The sequence below is a fragment of the Podospora bellae-mahoneyi genome, chromosome 5 (genome assembly GCF_035222275.1).
Source record: "Podospora bellae-mahoneyi strain CBS 112042 chromosome 5, whole genome shotgun sequence".
Classification (NCBI taxonomy): domain Eukaryota; kingdom Fungi; phylum Ascomycota; class Sordariomycetes; order Sordariales; family Podosporaceae; genus Podospora; species Podospora bellae-mahoneyi.
In genome coordinates, this window is record NC_085884.1 from 1,462,361 (window position 1) to 1,481,836 (window position 19,476).

Genomic DNA, 19,476 nt, shown 5'->3' on the forward strand with positions numbered 1-19,476 from the left:
TAGGATGTTGGAGAGTATTGTCGAGAAGCTGACAGATACATGGACCTGTAAGTTTTCAACCGAGGACAATATCCTGCACCTCTGGGTTCTGTCGATCCCAGCCCTCCTTCCAAATGGTACCACACCCCCTTCGATATGCAATTCCCTCCCTCCGCTCAATCCACAAAACATTGTAAAAATGGAACTCCTCCAGATCACGAGTTTCCTCGTTCAGTCCCCATTCCGGCAGGTATATCTCCTTGAGCCACTTCGACCTCGTGTAGTATGCCTTCCCTTCCGATATCACGATACACTCACACAGCGCATCCTTTTCCAAAACCGGATCCTCCCTCGTGAAAGGAACCTTCAACCTGCCCACTATTTTCCCAGAACTATCCACAAAATGGTAGTTCACAAACGGCGCCACCTCTTCTTCCCAGGCAACCCTCACCAGCTTGCTGGTCTCTTCCTTCTCAGGCTGCATCCGAAAAGAAGCCACCGACACACTCCCATGAAGAAGCCAACCCAACTTCTCCTTCTCCACCGTAAGCCCGCCTGTATCAATCGTCGGCACATCAAAGAACTTCAAATCCAACCCCCCAACACCCCCTTGCTTGAACATCCGAGCGAGATGCGGAGTGAGGTTGACAAAACTGATCGGCTCATCAGCAGGAGCATGATACCACCTGACCACCGGAGTCAGCTCGATCGAAGGGTTGTTCCCAAAAGTGTGATCGCTCAAGTTGTTCGCCACACTCCCCTGGAACGAAGCCCACGACCAGCTAGGAAACATCAGCTCCCTGCTCCCCGGCGCGACAAGCCTCGGTTTTGACCCCGCCTGAGGCTCCCACAACATGGCCACGTCGAAGAACATCTTTGGCATCCCGTGCAGAAAACCACCATCATAAGTCCGGCTGAGGACATCCAGAATCCCAGAAAAGGCCCGAAGACCGTCTGCTTGGTACGTCATCCTCCTCCGTTGATACTGCCTCACCAACCCCTCGAAATAGCGGAAGTCGGGCCTCTTGGGGGTCTTGAGCTCAAAGATGAAGTGCCTATCAAACGCCAGATGCGCCGGCCTTTTCTTCTCCGTCCTCCATGTCTCATCAACCACCATCCCATCCGGCTCCGCGGCGGCCCCTTCAACCCAGATGGAGCGCTTGCACTGCCAGATCACGCTCCCCCTAAAAAAAACGAGCGACCTCCTCGACAGCAACCGTTCTTGGAACGTCCAAGCTCTGTTATGCCACGTGGTGAAATACCTCGCCTCCTCTGTCTCCGGCCCCGGACGCATCCGGCACTCGGGGGAAAACTCCAGGATTGGAAGCTCCGGAAAGGGGCGGGAAGAGCCCACGCCATGGAGACCAGTGTTGGCATCGGCTCCGTCAGCGGCAATAATGGTGAACTGGGAGTTTGCGTAGATGGAGGCCATGGAGGCGATTTGCTGGGATTTGTTGGCCTCGTCGTCTTGGATGATGCAGAGTCTATCCACCCAGAGGTAGCGCTCGCCCATGTCACGCGTGACCTTGATGGCGTCTTGGATTGTCAATGGGAGCCGGGGGAGGATCTCTGGGGAAGCGAGAGACCTTGGGAGCTGGAGGGTTGAAAAGTTGGAGATGCAGGTTTCGAGGATGTCGGGGAGGACGCCCCAGACGTAGCTGAGGGTGGTGTATTTTGGGGGGGTGCCGGGGAACTGGACGAGGCGGTGCTCGTCGACGTCGATTAGGATCATGTCTGTGACGGGCGGTTGAGTGGGGGTGGGTCGGCAGTCTTCATGGTGCTGTTCGCAGTATTCCGGCCATCGCTTGAGGGAGCTGATGTCGATTGTGTCTGCGTCGATGATCTTGTAGTGGACCGAGGTCGGAGCAAGTTCGGATGAGGGAAGCAGCTCGATGTGGTAGGCTGAGTGGTCCCAGCAACCACATCCGGTTCGAAAGAAGAATCGCTTTTGGGGAAAGCAATCGAGTCGGATAGGACAGGTCAGTTGGAGGGGCGAGTTTGGCGCTAGACGAGCGAAGGAGTCGAGGGTGTATTTGCAGGTGGCACATTTTGGATCGAAACTTGCAGTGAGTCTGATGATGTTCTCACCGACTGCTTCTCCTCGAATAGTGTTGAGAATGGCCTCTGAAAAGAAGGCGCAAGTCTTGCAGCCAACTGCCGGATGCTCGCTTGAGGCCATTGTGAACGATGAGCCCGAGGCATGTGGCTTGAAGAAGAGGACGAGCTTTGAACTTGGCACCAGGCTCTCGGGTCCCGGGGGCTTTTCTGTCAATCCGCAGAAGCCATAGCCATAGCCATCGGGCAAAGCGGGGCTTTTCACTAGTTTTTGCGGCTGAGCATGGCTTCACTCCAGGGTGGTATTGCGGGCGTGACACGCTCCCGGGGGAAACAGCTGCTTACATCCGATGTCGACAAAGACTTCAGTAACCACCTACATGTATGGATATGTCTCTGCCATTGAAATCTACAACCATGTCCCAGCCATCATACATACAAAAAGTCCACGTCCTCCCACTGCACAAAGTGATCATACAATACCGATGCCTTGACAGCCAGCTGCAGCTCCTCCTTGGCAGCCATCTTCTCCCCTCTCCTCCAGTAAATACTCGCCAGCTGATAATGGGAACACCGTGCCAGCACCTTCATCTCAGCGGCCATCTTTGGCGACGGGGAGGAGCCGGTCTTTGCCTGATCAGTCAGCGCCCTAAACTTGACCTCGGCCTTTAAATCATCTCCATAGCCCGCCAGCCAGATCCCATGTTCCAACAACTCAACCGCCGTATCCTCCTTCGTATTCGAAGAAGGCGGCTCGGGAGAAAGCAAACAGCTCCTCCAAGTACACCCCGCCATCGTGCCCCCCCTCATCCCCCTCGGCTTCCACTCCCCAACCGTATCCCCCACCCCATGTATATCCCCCATCAAAACCACCCCCAACGGCACCTCCAGCCCAACCTCCCTCACCATCCGCCCCAACACCGCCATCAAAAACCTCCCTGCCGTCTCCCCTACCGACATCCCCTCCTCCATCAGCTCATCCACCGAGTCAACCTCCATTTCATACCCATCCCCCCCACTCAAAACCCGTCTCAGATCCCCCCCAACCCCCCCCCTATCCCCCTCCCCCCCACGGAAACATTTGACAACAATGTCCTCCATCAACCTCCCCGCCAACTCTTTCAACGCGCTCCCGTCCGGTCCATCGTGAAAGCAGCCGAGAAAGTTAACAATATAAAACATCCTACTCCCTATCACGCCTTTACTTCCCGGTTCCAAGACCGCAAACGCGCGGTTGACAGCTTTGAACCGTTTAATCTCTTCACTACCCTCACTCCCATCCAACCTGTCAACGAGAAAAGATTTATTGATCGCGAGGGCGTACCGGATGGTGGAAAGCCATTCCAGCGAGCGCATGTTGCGGAGGAAGAAATCTGTTGTTCCCCAGGCTCGTTCGCCGTCTTGGAACATTGTTGTTTTGTAGAGGCGGGAGAGGAAGAGTTGGAAGGATTGGAGGGTTGTGAGCTGGGTGCCCGTGGTGTATTGTGATGGGAGTGGTGGTGGTGGTGGTGGTGGTGGTTGGGGGGGGTATAGAGTTGGGAGGAGGGGTGGTGGGGGGGGGGGGGTTACGATCGGTAATGGGGGTGGTGGTGCTGGGAAAGGGTAGGAGGGTCGGCGGAGGGGGTTGTTGGTTTGGTCGAGAGGATGCGGGAGTTGAGGGGGTTGGTGGATTGTTGTTGTTGTTGCGGCCGGAGAGATCGGGGGGAAGGTTGTGAGGAAAAGGTTGTTGGTGTTGCTGCTGTTTGGTGGAGATGGGGAGGGCGAGGAGGAGGAAGGGGAGGATACCCTCAGTAAGTTGACATCCACATCTCTGGTGCCGGTTGGTCTCCCATCTTCTGGGGGTGGTGTAAAACACGATATTTCCCTCGCGCATGGACTGACAGTGCCGGCGCTGGAGGCGAGAAGCTGGGTGATGTTCAGCCCCTTTCTTCTGACATAGTTTTGCACTCTGTCCCAGTCGACTTCTCGACCTCGGATCATGTACGTTGTTGATCGCTTCCCGACCCTGTCACGCTCGTTTCGGATACGGAATAGCTCTACCACTTCGCACTCCTTAAAGTTCTTGTCGAGACCCCAGGATTTTATACGTGTCTTGTACATTCGTTGTCTGTAAGATCAGTGGTTCTGGCTTGTCAGAGTTGGTGATTCCGAACAGCGAGGATCGACACGAAAAAAGAAAAGGAAGGCTCGTACGTTGCTCGGAAGCCATGCTCCTCCTCCATGACCTTCATGACATCCTTGAGCGGTAGGTTCTGCGTCTGGTATAGGTCCTGTATCGTCGTCCTCCACGGGTCCCATTCATCCCCTCCAACCCAGCTAACAGACTGGCGTCTTCCTTGATCCGCCACAGACTTGGACATGGCCATATTGGTATTGTTGTTGATGATGATAATATTCTATGTTCCCGCTGAGCTGGAAGTGACATGTTTCTGTGTCCCAGTCGGCGAACCATTCTCCCTCGAGGAGGTAAAGCCTTATGGGACGAAGGATGAGGGGTAGGTCCCCAGAGGTAGGGCGTCCACACAAGGCAGCATCCAGTTTGTCGAGGAATTTCCACAGGTCTGCTGCGCCACAGCCTTGGACTATTGGCTCCAGAAAGAGGTCGACAACAACACGTCTGAAGGCAACTATTTCTCGATGAGGGGCTGCTGGCCGCTAAATGTACGTGACGAAATGTTGGTCCCGCTGCCGGGTCACTGATATTGGGGGCCTGGAGCCGGGCGCCAAGTCAGGTTGGTAACCTAGATACCTAGGAGGGAAGAGTAAACGACGGTCTGCGATCGGTGATGGCATCTGGAAGAAGCGGATCTCCTTCTTTTGTCACTGTTACTCACAGTGGCTGATGCAAAAGGGGTGACGAATCTGCTGCAGTCACGAAACACGTAGAGAGACCCGCAGCAACCACTCGAGAAGAAGGCAGGTAGGTACCTTGGTCTCTCTATTTTAATGATCCTCCCAAAAAAAAAAAACGTTGTTGAAAAGTAACGGACCGGCACGGACCTTCGGACTTAAAAGTGCGAATCGGAATATCAGCGGCGTTGTCCAGAGTTTGGTAGCAGTCCGATCTGCGATGTCAATCTTCGCCTGAGGGGGGGGCGGTACAAAGGTTTCTATTCCGTTTTGGATGCTTTAGGCAGCTCCCGCTATCAACTTACAAGGGAGATGGGATGACACACATGTACACGACATTCTTCCAACAGCCGTTAGTGCCGTTGTCTTACATGCCTTTGCCATCCCTGCTTCCCATGTCTTTGCCGTGGGACCCTAACTTTCCAGCTCACCTCCGGGGTAATGTGTCATGGATGGGTTATTCCCATCTTGGGAAATATCGCCTCTGTAAGGTCTCGTGTCTGCCATCCAGGGCTCGAAATCCATCAGTGCTAAGGAACTTTCTCACATCTCCAACAGATCCCACCGGCACCTTCTCCGAGAAATTCTGACTAGGGTAGCACCCAACACAGCCACAATCAACGATTGGGTAGCAGCAACGTCCGCAAAAGGCCCGCACATCAGCTTACGGCATGAACAAGGGTTGAGTGTGAGAAAACGAAAAGCGAGAACAGATTTCCCACGACAGCATCTGTGTTGTCACGTTGCAAAACTCTCCGATGGACAGTTTCCAGAAAGAATCGCTTCAACCCCCAAATCTATTAAAAGGAGTTACTGCGCGGGCGACAAAAGGACAATGCAGTCAGTGTTCAACAACCCTCATTCAGCATCATTCCTGTTTTTCGATTAAATGCGAGATTCCCCCAAATCCAGACATTTTATCCCAGAGCAAAAAGGTACAAAGGACACGGAGCAATATACCCTCCGATACCCCCTTCAACTGCACCTACTGGTACTTAGCATGCGGCTCTGCCCTCCCGCTATTTATCACACTTTTCCCTAACCGGGGGGGGAGAGGGGAAAGGGGAAGGGAGTTTAACAACACTCCACATCAAACAGGCAGCTAACTAAGGTACATGCTGCACTATTCCTGATATCGACACAGGTTCGGATTTCAGGCATGCGAGGGCAAAACCTCGGCTAAGTACGAGCAGGCAGTGTCTTGATGGGGCTACTCCGACACTCTTGGTCAAGGTACATATCTCATGCATTGGCAGCTGTTTTTGGTGATAGTTGCTAGGTGGTCGGTCGATATCCCTTGTTGTGTCAACGCATTCGAGAAAGGTGTACTGTACCTAAAAGATTAAGCCCGTCCATCAAGTGTGTGTGAGGGCCAAAACACCAACAACACGCATTTTACCAATCAACTAACAAGAACAAAATACAACCCGGCACCAACAGCCCGCACGGACAAAGTGGAACATTTGGTTATTAGTCCCCCCCCAAAAAAAACCATTAACCTTGAGAAACAAAAAAACGCGGGTGTACAACATTTTCGAAAAGGACCCGGAGAACAAAAAGATCCCGACGGGGCCACAGCAGCCAGGTACTTATGCATATGTACTCGGCGGCTCAGTTGAGGCAGGGTAGGTTTTGTGGGGCATCACCTCCCCCCTCATCCCGATTCAGTATCAAAAAGAGCAATAAATCAAGATCTGGACATCATATTTCCAACTGCCGCTCCTGCATTTGCATGAGCCACTCAATGGTGATGATGAAGCTTTCCCCAAGACGAGTCCTTGTGTTGCCGATGATCAATAACGGTGAGTGGAAAAGGATATGCGGTGAGTTCGGAAGGATCACCGAGATTTTGCCTTTTGACGATTGACAGCAAAAAGACAAGGTACTTTGCTAGGTGCTTGGCTAGAGGCTGGCCTGTTCGGACTGTGGTTGCACCCGCTAACGGGGGTGACAGTTGAACGCATCGAAAGACGTGAATGAGATTTTAGAGACCAATGCAACAATTCAGTATTTCTTGCAGTCACGAGCCTCACACTCTGTTCTCCCTCCTGCTTTTTTCCCTGTGTAGTAGCAGCTACGGTGTCCTGCAGTATGGCATGTTTGTCAGAGGTTGTGTACTACCATTCACTCAGAATCGTAGTGTACTGGCACGATGATACATACCTACCCCGGACCGCACACTCAATCCACAGTGATGACCAAGATCGGTTTGGTGGTGGTGGTGGTGGTGGTGAAGAAGAGTGGATGGATTGTGATGAATGCGGATGCACAACATGGTCACCCGGGGTGGCGTTTAGATCAAGGTACTGTACATACATACCTCAACCACCCAGCAAACCTATCCCAGACGGCAAGTTCCGGACCAATATCTCGGTCCTTTCTCGCTGCCACTGGCCCATTGACCAATCCGCAGACCAAGATCAGGTGAGGCCGGCCACGCGTACGTTTGATGCATGAGCGGCAGCGGGGCCTGGTTGGACGAGAGCATGCGGGATATCATGCCGCGTGCTACTTGCGATGTCTCCTTGGTCGTAAGTCGGGCGTATATAGGGTTGCAATCTTTGGTCAGGTGTGACCTGCTTCACAACACGCCCGTTTGTGCTGAATCGCAAGGGGGCTATGGTTGCTGAAATCAAAATGAGGGCGAAGCTTGATGACGACGTCATGTCATCTTTTCAGAGCGTCGTTTGAACCAAGTTCTCGAGCGGGCAACCAAGAATTCGGGCAGGCTGACATGTCATGTCACAGCCATGTACATCGACATCGTCATGTCTTCATACGGCGCGCACCCGGTCTTTCCAACGGCCTGGGGAGAGATTCAGGAACAGGTGCGGGAGGCGGAGATCCCTCCACCTTCCCGCTCTACACAACGTCATGCCTGCCCGTTGTAGGACCCCATACAGACACACCCCCAGACAAAAAGAGCGGAGTAGCCGGTTGTGGCATCTTTGGTTGAGACGGGCGTTTGTTCATGACAGCCTCACTTTGGCTTTGCTTTGCCGCTCGAGCCGCTGCCATCACCGCCGACGACCGCTGGGAGCAAGTCTCCAAAAGTGAGACTACAGAGAGCGCTCTCCGTCATCTCAAGCGACAGCGAGGAGTAATATCAAGCCTGATGTGACCACGTTGGGAAGCCATAATATCCATAATGTAGGTCGCAATGAAAAGGTAACATCTCTTGATGTACATGGCCGAGATAGGCGAACATTCTTGTGGCTTGCCTTTCACCTTTCACAAATATCCGTTGTTTTGCAGTACGCCATTGGCGAAGCCAAGACAGTAGACTCCATCGACGACAAGCCATCTGTATACCTCGTGATGAAAACACACGATCAGGTATGTTGCTATGCCTTATGGTCTCAATCACTGTATGAGCATCAAGGCACATAGCAGTAGCCTCCATCAAAGTTTTGACGTGCCGCCCTCGGCGGTTCCCTCCCCAACAAAGATGCATAAAGACATCCGTGATGTCCGTGTTGAGCTTGGGGGATTCACACATGAATGATTCTCTCCGCCGCCCTTTCCACCGTCCTGCGTCATCGCGAACTTCTACGAGAATGAAGCCAAAGTTTGCATTTCAAGATTTGTCGTGTGAGATTTCGGAGACGGACCAAATCGTAGTTGACGAGTGTACAGACAGCACGACTAGTGATGACGCCAGACATCCGTGATGTCCGTGTGAATTATCTGACAAAATCAAACAGGCTATACCCGTCTCATCGCCCACTTGATTGCGTCTCCAGAGTCGCAATCATGGTCGAATTCACCGCTGTCGCAGACGAAGATAAAATTTCATGTTGGAGTGTTGAGGCCGATGGGAGTTGGGAAGGTGAAGTCGGAGACGGAGTGATTTTTCGCTGACTCCGGGTCCGCCCCTACTATATGTGCGCCATAGCCGCCGCCACAGTTGCACGGCCGTTATGAAGCCGTCGTCGCCGCTCAAATGTCTCCTCGAAACAAGTGAAACAAAGCTGTTCGTGTCGTTGTGCCTCATCTTGCGTCTACTTGCGCTGCTAGTTGGATCTCAGATGTGTTGGCATGCGTACGCGTCCCACTACAACAGCCAAGCGAATAGTTGATCTCCCTTGGACTCATCGGCGAGGAGCTGAACTCGCTTCGATCCTTTTCATGGATTGATGAAGTGGTGCAGCATGAAAACAAATTGCATCCGCAACGTCACTGAGGTCTGGATGTCGTCCAATGCAGCATAACTTGAGAGCCGTTGAGCAGACTGACATGAGCGAAGGAGAACACTGGGGCAGTCAGTATATCGCCATGATCATTGCGGGTGATGTTCTTACCTGATAGGAGCTACCCTTCCAGATCATGATCTAGCAACAAACGATGCACCCAACACTTCACGAAGTAGAAAAAGCAAAAAGACCAAGCAGTTGTCAAGCCACGCTGCGTTCATCCATAACCGTGATACACGCCCAACAGTTCAACATGCAATGTGTGAATCCAATGCTCCCTGGCCTCATTCGTACAGAAGTGCCTCGACACCATGCTGATCATACATGCTCCGCCAAGAACTCAGGGGGGACCTCATTCTCGCTCAAAGTACTCTCTCTGCTGCACGTACGATCCAATCCGTCCCTGGCGCCAGCAGTCGACGAAGACACCAGCAAGTCAGGAGGCACCTCATTGTCACTCTCCTCAGTTCGGTGCCCATCCTCGACATCGTGCACGCCAACGAGGTTCTTTCCCTCGGCTGATTCAGATGGTGATGACGACGACGACTTGAAGCGGATGGCGGAGCGTTGTAACCCTGAGCTACCAGGCATTGACCTCCCCAGATGCGGTGTCGGGCCCCCGTTTCCGTCCACATCCCTCTCGTCGTCCGAACCGTCCTGTACTTCCAAGCCGCCAGCTCGTAATCCCTTCACCAAGAGTCCTTTTGCGAGCTCGAGTGCCTCCAACTCGGCGCCAATGGCACAGATCAAGAGATTCCACCCATTCTCCTCCACCAACCGGAGCTTCCCCTCCATATCAGCAATGACACCCTTCATGTCACCAAGCACGTCCGACATGGCCTTGACCCACTCCCGATTCGCCTCGTCGTTATCGTGTTTGCCTGCCCAGTGTTTCATTACCACTGCCACGCTCAACTCAAACTTGTCCACCAATTGCAACGTCTCCCTCCACACTCCCACACCCTCTTCCAAGGCTAACCGTTCCCTATGAACATCAGCTTTCCTCGCCGTGAGCAATGCAACCTCGCCCTCCCACCACTCCTTGGCCATCTCAGGCGTCCTCCTCTCCGGTCTTAGCCTCAGAAACTCCAATCCTGACAAATGCGATCCCCTATCCACTGGTTGACCAGGCCCAATCACACCCTCCAAGTCCAGTGGTTTGATACTGGGTCTCGTCAGGATCCCGCCCAGCTTCCCATTCACATCCTTCAGAGCCCCACGATAGCCACTCAGACCTGCGTCCCTCTTGCTCTCCACATCGGCCACCTTGGCATCCAGATACCTTTTTCTGTTCCGCAACCCAACCAGCCTCTCTTCCAACTCTTTTATCTCACTTGCCACATTACTCCGTTCTTCTGTCAGCTCCCTGATCTCTTGTGCAAGAGGCTCCTCTTCGTCTTGCTCGATCTTCTCCAACTCGCCGGTGATCTCCTCCCGTTGCCGGCATAGCTTCCGCAGCTGGGCAAGAGCACGCCTCCTCGTTGACAGAGCGGCAGTCAGATTGGCGTCCTCCTCTACTTTTAGATCTGCCAGGAGTGTCATGTGCCTAGCAAGTCCTGTACGAGCTTCGCGTATAGACGGACGCTTCTTCTTGGGTTGTCTCACCGGTATCACGTGTCCCGTGTGTGTTGTTGTAGTCTGAGCAAAGCTTACCCGGCGTGCTGTAGACATGGAATTGGTGCTAGCGTGTGATGTGCTTGTAGGGGTGGTGGTGCCTGCATCACTGGCCTGAGGGCTTCCTGTAGACCCTGCTCTCCCAACTTGGGCTAATAGGCACGCTGACTGGACATCCAGGATATTCTGGAGCTCCTTCTGAAGCTGGCGTTCCCGGTGGTGAAGGTTGCGCCACACTGCATCCGGCTCATACTCGTTGTAGTTAACCACATCACGCCCTCTTGTGTGGGCTGAGGAGCCGTCCTGGCGGTCGAATAGTACGCCGCCAACATTTCGAGCAGTAGATGCCGCTGTGTCAAACGGGCGGTATGACTGTGGCTCCTCCTCATCCCTATAGAGTATCCGGGACGTGGCGATGGGGGGAGGAGGACCGTGGAAGAGAACCGGGGCGTTGGGTTTGGATTTGGAAGCCGAACCAACACTACTAGCCCGATCGCTCGTGCTATGGTCGAGCGATGGCGAGATTTGTCTGCGATGTCGGGAGCCCTCGGAGGGCAACAAGCTGTCATCGGGTCGTGGTGACAGGTCATCCATATCGTGCTCGCTCGGCTTCTTACGGATGGTGGGGCTTATTGGGTTGTGGAAAGGGATGCCGGGGCTTTCGGAACGAGACAGTGAGAGACGGGGAAGGAACGTAGATCTGGACGTCATGTTGGCGCCTTCGTGTTTGCTATCTGTGTTGACATACTAGCGGTTCAGGAGGTTAGCTTCCACCAAAGACATCGAAGGCGTTGCAGAGGGCGCTCGTGGTGGGGAGGTACCGTACCAGTATGCTTGCCCGACATTGGATGGCGCGTTGAGCTCTTCAGTTGCTGATGTCTATATATATGTGGGTTGATGCTCCAAGGGTACTGAATACGTCGACCGTGTTTCCGAGAGAGCAAGGTGGAGAGTGTTTGTCTGCCCGTCCCAAGATTGGGATCCTAATCGATGCCTGGATGTTTGGAGTGTCAAGTGTTCACAAGAGCTGTGGCATGTGCCTCTGCCCACTGAGACCTGCAGCTCCAGCGCGTCTGCTGATTGGCTGTGCTGGCCCAACCTGACATGTCCTTGCGCAACGTCACTGTGGGCCTGACTTCTAGCACGAACAACCCTAACCCCTCTGGCATTATTGACCAAAACTCCCATGCCATGAGCCTGCTTGTCAGATCAGAATCTTGCTATAGGTAGGCCTCGTCAATTGCCCTACAGTTCATCTTTCTCTCCGATTGGGTTGTAATGCTTCAACGGCTCTATGTGAGCAACACAGCATGGCCACTACGCAAGGCCTTCACTTGGCGTGGATCAAGGCGACTCTCGAGGCGACCGCCTCTCTTCACAACCAGACGCACCATCAAAGAATCCTGATTGACACACCAATCGAAATGAACCATCGACCGCAACATACATAGCACCCATAGTGATGGCAACACATTCTCTTCGAAAGCCTTCAATCTGACAATCCGAGAGCGCCAAGTAGCCCCTCATTGGCCAGCACGCCGTCTTTGCCCCACAAACACCGCCCAACAGCTTCGGCCCCTGTTAGTCTTCGTGGGCAGTGCTCGATTACTGTCATTATGGCTGCCTGAAAGCTGCGAGAGACATCTCATCGCTCTCGTAGTGAAGAGGATGACAATCGCCGCTCGTTTACACGATGACCTGGTTTTTACAGTACTCAGTTCGGCCTGAAACGATACTGACGATACTCGCCGTGGCCATCTCCGTGGACCAACTTGTCACCATCGTAGCGACTACTGGAGCAGTCGTTCTATCTTTGTGTTTCTGGCTACATATAATTGGGCTCTCGTCGGACTTCTTCCCGACCTTCGGCCAACATGCGCGGCTTCAACCTGACTCTTTTTCACAGGAGCACCTCTCTCAGCGCCAACTCGAGGAAGAGGACTTACAGCCAAAGGCGGTGGGCGAAGAAATGAAATCAAGGGAAGAGTTGTCTTCGACACCAGTCGGGGGAAGCTCAGTGAGTAGTTCCGACTCGAGAACTCAGTCAGAGAGTGAAGCTTTGGAAGAGCAGGCAGTGGAGCAAGGCTACCTCGGAAAAGTCCCAGCTGAGTACAATCTACCAGAGGACGACATCAAAGGACCAGTATGAGATCGTCCACATGCTTCCCATCATAGTGCTTCTGCTGACTACCTGCGCAGTTGGAAGTGCCCATCTGGTTTTTGAACTACAACCTGAAGACAACGAGTGAGCTTGCCAACCACATGCCCAAAGTAATCATCAAGGAAGACGCACCAGATACAGCATACGGTGAGGATGCCGTTTTTGAAATCAAATCAGCTGTGTACAACAACCTTTGGTCTGTCTTGTCAAACCCAAGCCAGACGTGGGAGTCAGCAAACGAAGAGAATGTGCCTTTCTTCAGGAGGGCGACCCTTCTCCTGACCGCGATTAACACCATGTACGGGGCTCGGGGCCACCGCGCCTTCTTTGAAGCTGTCGTCGAACAGTTTGCCACTGACATTGGGGCTGATCTTATCACACTGGACATTGAGGATGTTTTGGACTTGGGTGAGTACTGGTTAAATGGACCAGAAAGTCGGGGCTGTGTACAGGAAGGCAAAAGGGACAAGCCGCTGTTGTTCGCACATACATTGCTCGATGTTCCAGACCAGAGGATATTCAGGCACGGTACCGGTAGCGCCACGCCTGAGCGTCGACCATTGATCATACACATTCCAGATGTTCACCACTTCGACATACCCGACGATAATGACCTCCAAGGCAGCCCAAGATGGTTTGACTTCGGCGACATCAAAGAAATACTCGACGTGATACAGCTAGCCATCATCAATCAAGCGGGAGGGAACGGTGCCACCTTGCTTGTGCTTTCGAGTCGCTATTACACCACATCCCACAGAAACACTGACATTCCCGTCGTACACGCGCTTCTTGAGGCCGAAGAGGACATCACACTGGTGCCACTGAAAACTCCAAGCCAGGTTAAACTGCTTGAAGAAGGACTTCCCAACTGCGATCGGCATCTTCGCATAAACATCCGTTCATTCCAGCGACAGATAAGGGCCACTATCGGCGACTTTACTTCGCCACTATTGCAGCCACACACGGCATGGGAGTTCATCAATGACTGCGAGACATCGAAAAGGTTTTGCCTCGGGCACCGGCAACATGGGGAAATCATATCAGTTGGGAAGAAAGTTGCGCTTCAAGTCGGAAGACATGGAAGCGTCACTGCCGATCACATTCGACAATCACTTATTGCAGTGGCCTCGCACGGAGAAATGCTAAAAGATTGGGACATTGAGAGTAGTGTTGATGATGTCCAGTCGCGCTGGGCTCAATTTTCGCCACATATAAGACAAAAGCTCGAGCAAGCTGAGAACGGGAATAATGACGCTGAGAAACAATTATTGGATCTTGTTGTTGACCCCGGTTCGTCACCACCGGCGTTGGGGTCCTTGACTGCTCTGAGGCTAACATCGCAACAGGGTCGGTCATGCACGGATGGTCGAATATCCAGCTCGATTTGGACACGAAGGATGCCATCGTCCAGTTGATTTACCAGGCAACAGGGACTATTTCGTCCCATCTCCGGTCTGGAATCCTCGCAAATGTCAAAGTCGGCGGTGCTCTACTCTACGGCCCCCCAGGGACAGGCAAGACTCATCTAGCAAGAGTGCTGGCCCACGAGTACGAGCTGGTCATGATTTCGGTATCTTCGGCCGACATTGAGTCGAGTCGTGTGGGTGAAACAGAAAAGACCATCCAAAACCTTTTCAGTCTAGCTCGCAAACTCCATCCAAGCATCATTTTCATCGATGAAGCGGACTCCCTCCTAAAGCGCAGGGAACCACACGACCACAGGTGGGAGCGTGCTCGACTGAACCAATTCCTTGCCGAAATGGATGGTCTCAAACAGGACATGAACTCGCCGTTTGTTATCCTGGCCACCAACCTTCCACAAGCACTTGATGACGCCGTTCTCCGTCGCGTTCCTGCAAGATTGTTCATGGGCTTACCGCGGGCGCGGGCGAGGCGAGAGATTCTTGCAATCTGCCTCCGCGAAGACGTTGTTGCAGACGACGTGAACGTTGACGACCTTGTACGACGCACCAAGGGTTATACAGGCTCCGACCTGCATACTCTGTGTGTCCAGGCTGCTTTGATCTCAGCGGCCGAATCCCAAGCGTCGAGGTCTGTTAACAACATGACCGGGCTTAGTAGCATACAGCGAGTCCACTTTGAAAAGGCACTGAGGCGATCAGCACCTACGAGCACTGGACACGCACTGGCTGCGATCCGGGAATTTGCAAAAGCAAGCGACCCACAAGCATTGGCTCAGTTTACAGCGCCTGACAATGATGAGGTAGAACAAGCATCGACATCGGCAGAGCCTTCGTTGCCCCGCCAGAAGACGGCAATCACGACCGGTACATTGACACCTCCGGATCAAAGTATTGACAACGTAGGAGATTCGGGGTCTGTGACAGAGGGTGAAGCCGCTTCTGACTTTGCATCGCCTGAGTTCGGAGTCCCAGAAGCTCCAACGTCGCATAAAACAACCTCTGCATTACAGCCGCTTTACACACCCCTGAAAAGCAGCAGCCGACAAATCAGAGTGCTATCCATCACGCCACAGTCACCCAAAACTCAGGACAGTTGGATAGAGTGCAGGCTTGAGACGGTCGACCTCGATGACATGGAGGTGTGGTACCACGAGCTGCGGACCATACTCCAAGCAAACGATGGCGAGTTCCCATTTGATGTGACCAAAACACCTCCGGCATGGATTCTAGCGACAGCTGCAAACGAGCTTGCCAAGGAACAATCAAAAGACACTGAGATGCACTGGGCATATGTTTTGGAAAAGTTCAACTCAATCCCTGAGCTGAAGACGTTGAAATCAGACATACCATTCGAAAGGTTGACAAGATGGACAGAGTTCGCTCCGAGATATGAATGGGGGGACTACATAGCTATGAGTTATACCTGGGTGAGCACTGTCATCGTCGTCAGCTACGCTGTATTACGCTGACACCTTTATCTCAGGGACCTCCCGAACCTTCTCACACCATCTTGGTGAATAATCACGAGGTACAAGTTGGTGGCAACCTTTACCAGATGCTCTTGAGGCTCAGGAAGTCAGTAGAGGTCAAACAGTCACATCTCAAGGTCTGGATTGATGCCCTCTGCATCAACCAAAATGACGACAAAGAAAAGGAGACCGAGGTGCAAAAGATGGATTTGATATACAGCATGGCTCTGGCAGTTCGAGGGTGGATAGGTGCCCCGTCCTCGGCAGCACCAGGGTCCCCTTTTGACACCGCTTACACATTGGTGCGACAGTGGTTCAGTCAGCATCAGGGAATCCCCAAGTCTTACATTTCCGACCCCACACTATACCCTCAGTCACTACTTCGGTCGTTGCGAACTGTGGCCTTTGAGCTCATCAGACTGCCGTACTGGAGTCGCACTTGGATCACACAGGAGATTGCGCTCGCTAATTCTGTTTGTTTTTGGTACGGTGATGACTACCTCTTTGTACCCGGAGAGATAAAGCGAGCGCTTGAACCGTTTGTCGACTTTAGCTCGGCACTCAATCAGCCATCAGACTTGCACTTTATGTGGGATGACGGTGAGCTTGACTCCAGCTCTGATCTCCCCTCGATCCAGGAACAACGGATGTTGTCTCAGCACGTCCATCGAATCTTTGTCAAGTTTGACCTTCGGGAGCTCCCCAGGGTTAATAACACCGGACTTCTCATCACGATTTTGACTTTGGCCCAAGCATCTGCCGCCACAGATTTGCGCGACAAAGTCTATGGGACACTGGCCCTGCTCCCCCTCTCCATCAGAGAGAGTGTCAAACCCAACTATGCTGAGTTTTATGCGGCACTCGATGCTTACGCAGACTTTACTAAAGCCTGTATCCTCGGCCTGGGCGATCTATCAATATGGACCTACCTAACCCGGTTACAGCCCCGTCCAGGGGGTAGCTCTCTACCGAGCTGGGCCATCGATCTCAGTAGTGAGGCGGACGATGCTTTGGTTCAAGAACGTACGACCCCACCTTCACGTCCTGGTTCCCGCTTCAACGCCAACGCGGGAAAACAACAGTGTCCTGCCTTTTCTCACGACGGGCGCATCATGTATTGCGAGGGACTGATCATCGACTCCATTGACACGTTGACGATGGCGCCCTCGCGCGCAAGGGAAATCACATTACAGGATTCGTATTTCAACCCGTTGTCTTCAGTGACCAACCCCCCCGCTGCCCCGTCGAACATGCCCAACGAAGACGCCAGGACGGCTTTAGCACGCGTGCTGCACGCAGAACCCGAGTATGACATATCCAATCCAAGCTGTCTCCTCAATCTGGCCTGGGGTCTAAAGGAAGATCGTCCGCCAGACGGGCTCAACTGGCAAAGACTGGAAGCCAACATCAAGGACGCTTCTGAACTAGCTCACGCCCACATGTCCTTGTTGTGGTGGCGTGCCCTTCTCCATGCCAACCTCGACTTTATGATCAAAGGGTGCCCACTGCACAGCTACTTTTCTTCAGGTGCGGCACAAGACTTCCAACCACACGAGTACACGTACCAGGATCTATCTCAGACATCTTATCGAAGACTTTGCATGACTTCGAATGGTCGGGTTGGGACGGTGCCAGGTCTGGCCCAAGCCGGCGATAAGATTGTCGTTCTCTTTGCTTGCCAAAAGCCGGTGGTGGTTCGCCCCAAGGGGAAGCATTACGAGTTCATCGGCACCTGTTTTGTGGACGGGCTCATGAAGGGGGAGGCCGTGGCTGATATGGAAAGCGGGGGCAAGCTCAATCCTGCGATGATTTCTTTTTGTTAGGTGCCACTTCTTCCTAGTAAACTTGTTACAAAATCCCCCCCTCGCTCCACCCCTCCCAATCCTGCTCCCAGTCAACATCCACCATCTCCTCATCAGCATCAATTGCCAACCTCGCCATCAGATCCCCCAGCTCCTCGGCTAACTGCTCGTCAAAATCAACATAAACATCCATATCCTCCCCCCCATACCTCGCACTAAACTCCTCCAGAATACTTCTCCCCTGTTCGGTTCTCTGGTCAGCCCAAAGATCAACATGCACCGCCCCTTCAATCCCGCCAAAATACTCCATTCGCGTCTGCCCATCTTCATTCTCCTCCAACCAAGCGGTAAACTCGTCCACCACCCTTACAAGCTCGCTTCTCCCCCTCGCGGAGTTCATCCACCCTATTTTGACCCCGTGCTCCCTGTCCCATAATCTAGCCTCAACAGTCATCAACACCAAACCATGAAGGACCTCTCCGGTGACACGTCCAAACCACGCCTCGGGTTGGTGTGCGATAACCTCCTCCCAGAATAAACTCTGACCTTCCAGGCTGCGCATTTTCTATTGGTCATCAGCATCGTTCTGTTTCCAGTCTGGTTTGATCTCACCATCCCCTCCCCTTTCAAAACCCCCAACCCAGCCTCGAAAACAGATACCAATCCCCTCTCTACCACTTTTTTGTCCAGCTCGTTGGCCCCCGCGCCGAATGCGTGCAGGAGAGCCCTTCTTTCACGTCCCTCCAGGCCGGCTAACCTCCTTTCTAGCTTTCGGCTGTGCCGATTTCGGGTTTCGCGCACCGGCCAGGAGAAGCCGATTTTGGGGAGCAGTTTTCGAAGGGATGCTGGTGGGCGTTTGACTTTTTCTGCTGACAAGGCCTTACTGGTCTGTACCGGCGGGGTGGATGGCTGAGCAGCGGCATGACGAGATGGTGATGTGGGAGGGGAAGGGGGGGGGAGGCTCATCGTTGAGCACCGCCTAGCAAGTGGCATCCTTTCCGACGACGGCAACCCTTTTTTTCGGCTTTGGCAGAGAAAATAAAGCTGGGAAGATGTCGTTTTCGTATTCCTTAGACACCGCCTCTGTCTCGGCAAGCTTGATCTGGAGGTTGCTGTCGGCAAACAGCCAAGTCTCCTCCTCTTTCTCGGGCGGGGGTTCACAGCCCTGCCATCATCTTCCCCATTCCCACCACCACCACCACCACCACCTCGACCATTATCATCATAATCATCATCATCATCATCATCATCATTATCATCATCATCACGGTGTCGAGGTTCTGAGAACCGGCCGAGCTGAACAGCAACTTCCTGAGCCATACCTACCTGAGTCAAGCTTGAATTGGACGACGAGCAGAGGGGAGACACAAAATAGTCGATCCGGGGGTCCAGGTAGGAGCAGGCAGCTGAAACAGCTAGCAAACAGGACAAACAACCAAAAAGTCTCTCCACGGCAATACCCAACTCCCGAGAGACGACAGCTACATATATATACCCAACCCAACCAAACATGTCTCACATTCATCAATGCCAACCCCCCAGAAAGAAAGGCCTTGTTACCCATCAGCAACAAAGCATTGGTTTTGCCTGTACTGATGGAAGGCTTCAGTGGGCACCAGATATTGCTAGACCTCAACAATGGTTCATTCAGCCCACAACTGCCTTCTACAAAATCTGCGGAACGATACAGTCCTACTCACACAGAGCCTTTACCCCTCCTTGCATGTTCTGCCACAATGTAGCACTACCTGCCTAGTCATTGACCAAAAAAATCTCAAAAGGAAACTCAGTTTCTGAATCTTCAAACATTCTCACTCAGCCACTGCACTGCGCCAGCCGCGAATCGAACGCGGGGCCCATCGATGGCAACGATGGATTTTACCACTAAACCACTGGCGCTATGAGGGATTTGATGTGCTTGTTGGCATG

The 19,476-nt window shown here is 53.0% G+C and overlaps 4 protein-coding genes and 1 non-coding gene across 5 annotated transcripts; 2 read left to right on the plus strand and 3 right to left on the minus strand.

The window, feature by feature from the left end:
• Window positions 1-55: 55 nt before the first annotated feature.
• QC761_0077770 (uncharacterized protein) lies at window positions 56-4,892 on the minus strand (the record flags this gene model as incomplete). Its single annotated transcript, XM_062872808.1, has 4 exons — window positions 4,869-4,892; window positions 4,228-4,783; window positions 2,474-4,141; window positions 56-2,291 (listed from the first exon to the last, which is right to left on the minus strand). Exons 2-4 carry the CDS (start codon window positions 4,398-4,400, stop codon window positions 56-58), a joined length of 4,077 nt encoding a protein of 1,358 aa, XP_062730764.1. The 5' UTR covers window positions 4,401-4,783; window positions 4,869-4,892.
• Window positions 4,893-5,724: 832 nt separating this feature from the next.
• On the minus strand, window positions 5,725-11,536 carry QC761_503940 (uncharacterized protein; the record flags this gene model as incomplete). Its single annotated transcript, XM_062879616.1, has 4 exons — window positions 5,725-5,819; window positions 6,002-9,137; window positions 9,186-11,438; window positions 11,513-11,536. 2 exons carry the CDS (start codon window positions 11,534-11,536, stop codon window positions 9,396-9,398), a joined length of 2,067 nt encoding a protein of 688 aa, XP_062730765.1. The 3' UTR covers window positions 5,725-5,819; window positions 6,002-9,137; window positions 9,186-9,395.
• An 848-nt stretch (window positions 11,537-12,384) lies between these two features.
• QC761_503950 (uncharacterized protein) lies at window positions 12,385-17,568 on the plus strand (the record flags this gene model as incomplete). The annotated part of the gene is made up of 4 exons (XM_062879617.1): window positions 12,385-12,834; window positions 12,891-14,142; window positions 14,199-15,703; window positions 15,760-17,568. The coding sequence occupies 4 exons, from the start codon at window positions 12,385-12,387 to the stop codon at window positions 17,566-17,568; spliced, it is 5,016 nt and encodes a 1,671-aa protein (XP_062730766.1).
• A 25-nt stretch (window positions 17,569-17,593) lies between these two features.
• On the minus strand, window positions 17,594-18,867 carry QC761_503955 (uncharacterized protein; the record flags this gene model as incomplete). The annotated part of the gene is made up of 2 exons (XM_062879618.1): window positions 17,594-18,112; window positions 18,160-18,867. The coding sequence occupies 2 exons, from the start codon at window positions 18,865-18,867 to the stop codon at window positions 17,594-17,596; spliced, it is 1,227 nt and encodes a 408-aa protein (XP_062730767.1).
• A 508-nt stretch (window positions 18,868-19,375) lies between these two features.
• Window positions 19,376-19,446, plus strand: QC761_0077810. Its single transcript has one exon. It is a non-coding gene; the product is annotated as a tRNA-Gly (tRNA).
• Window positions 19,447-19,476: the final 30 nt, after the last annotated feature.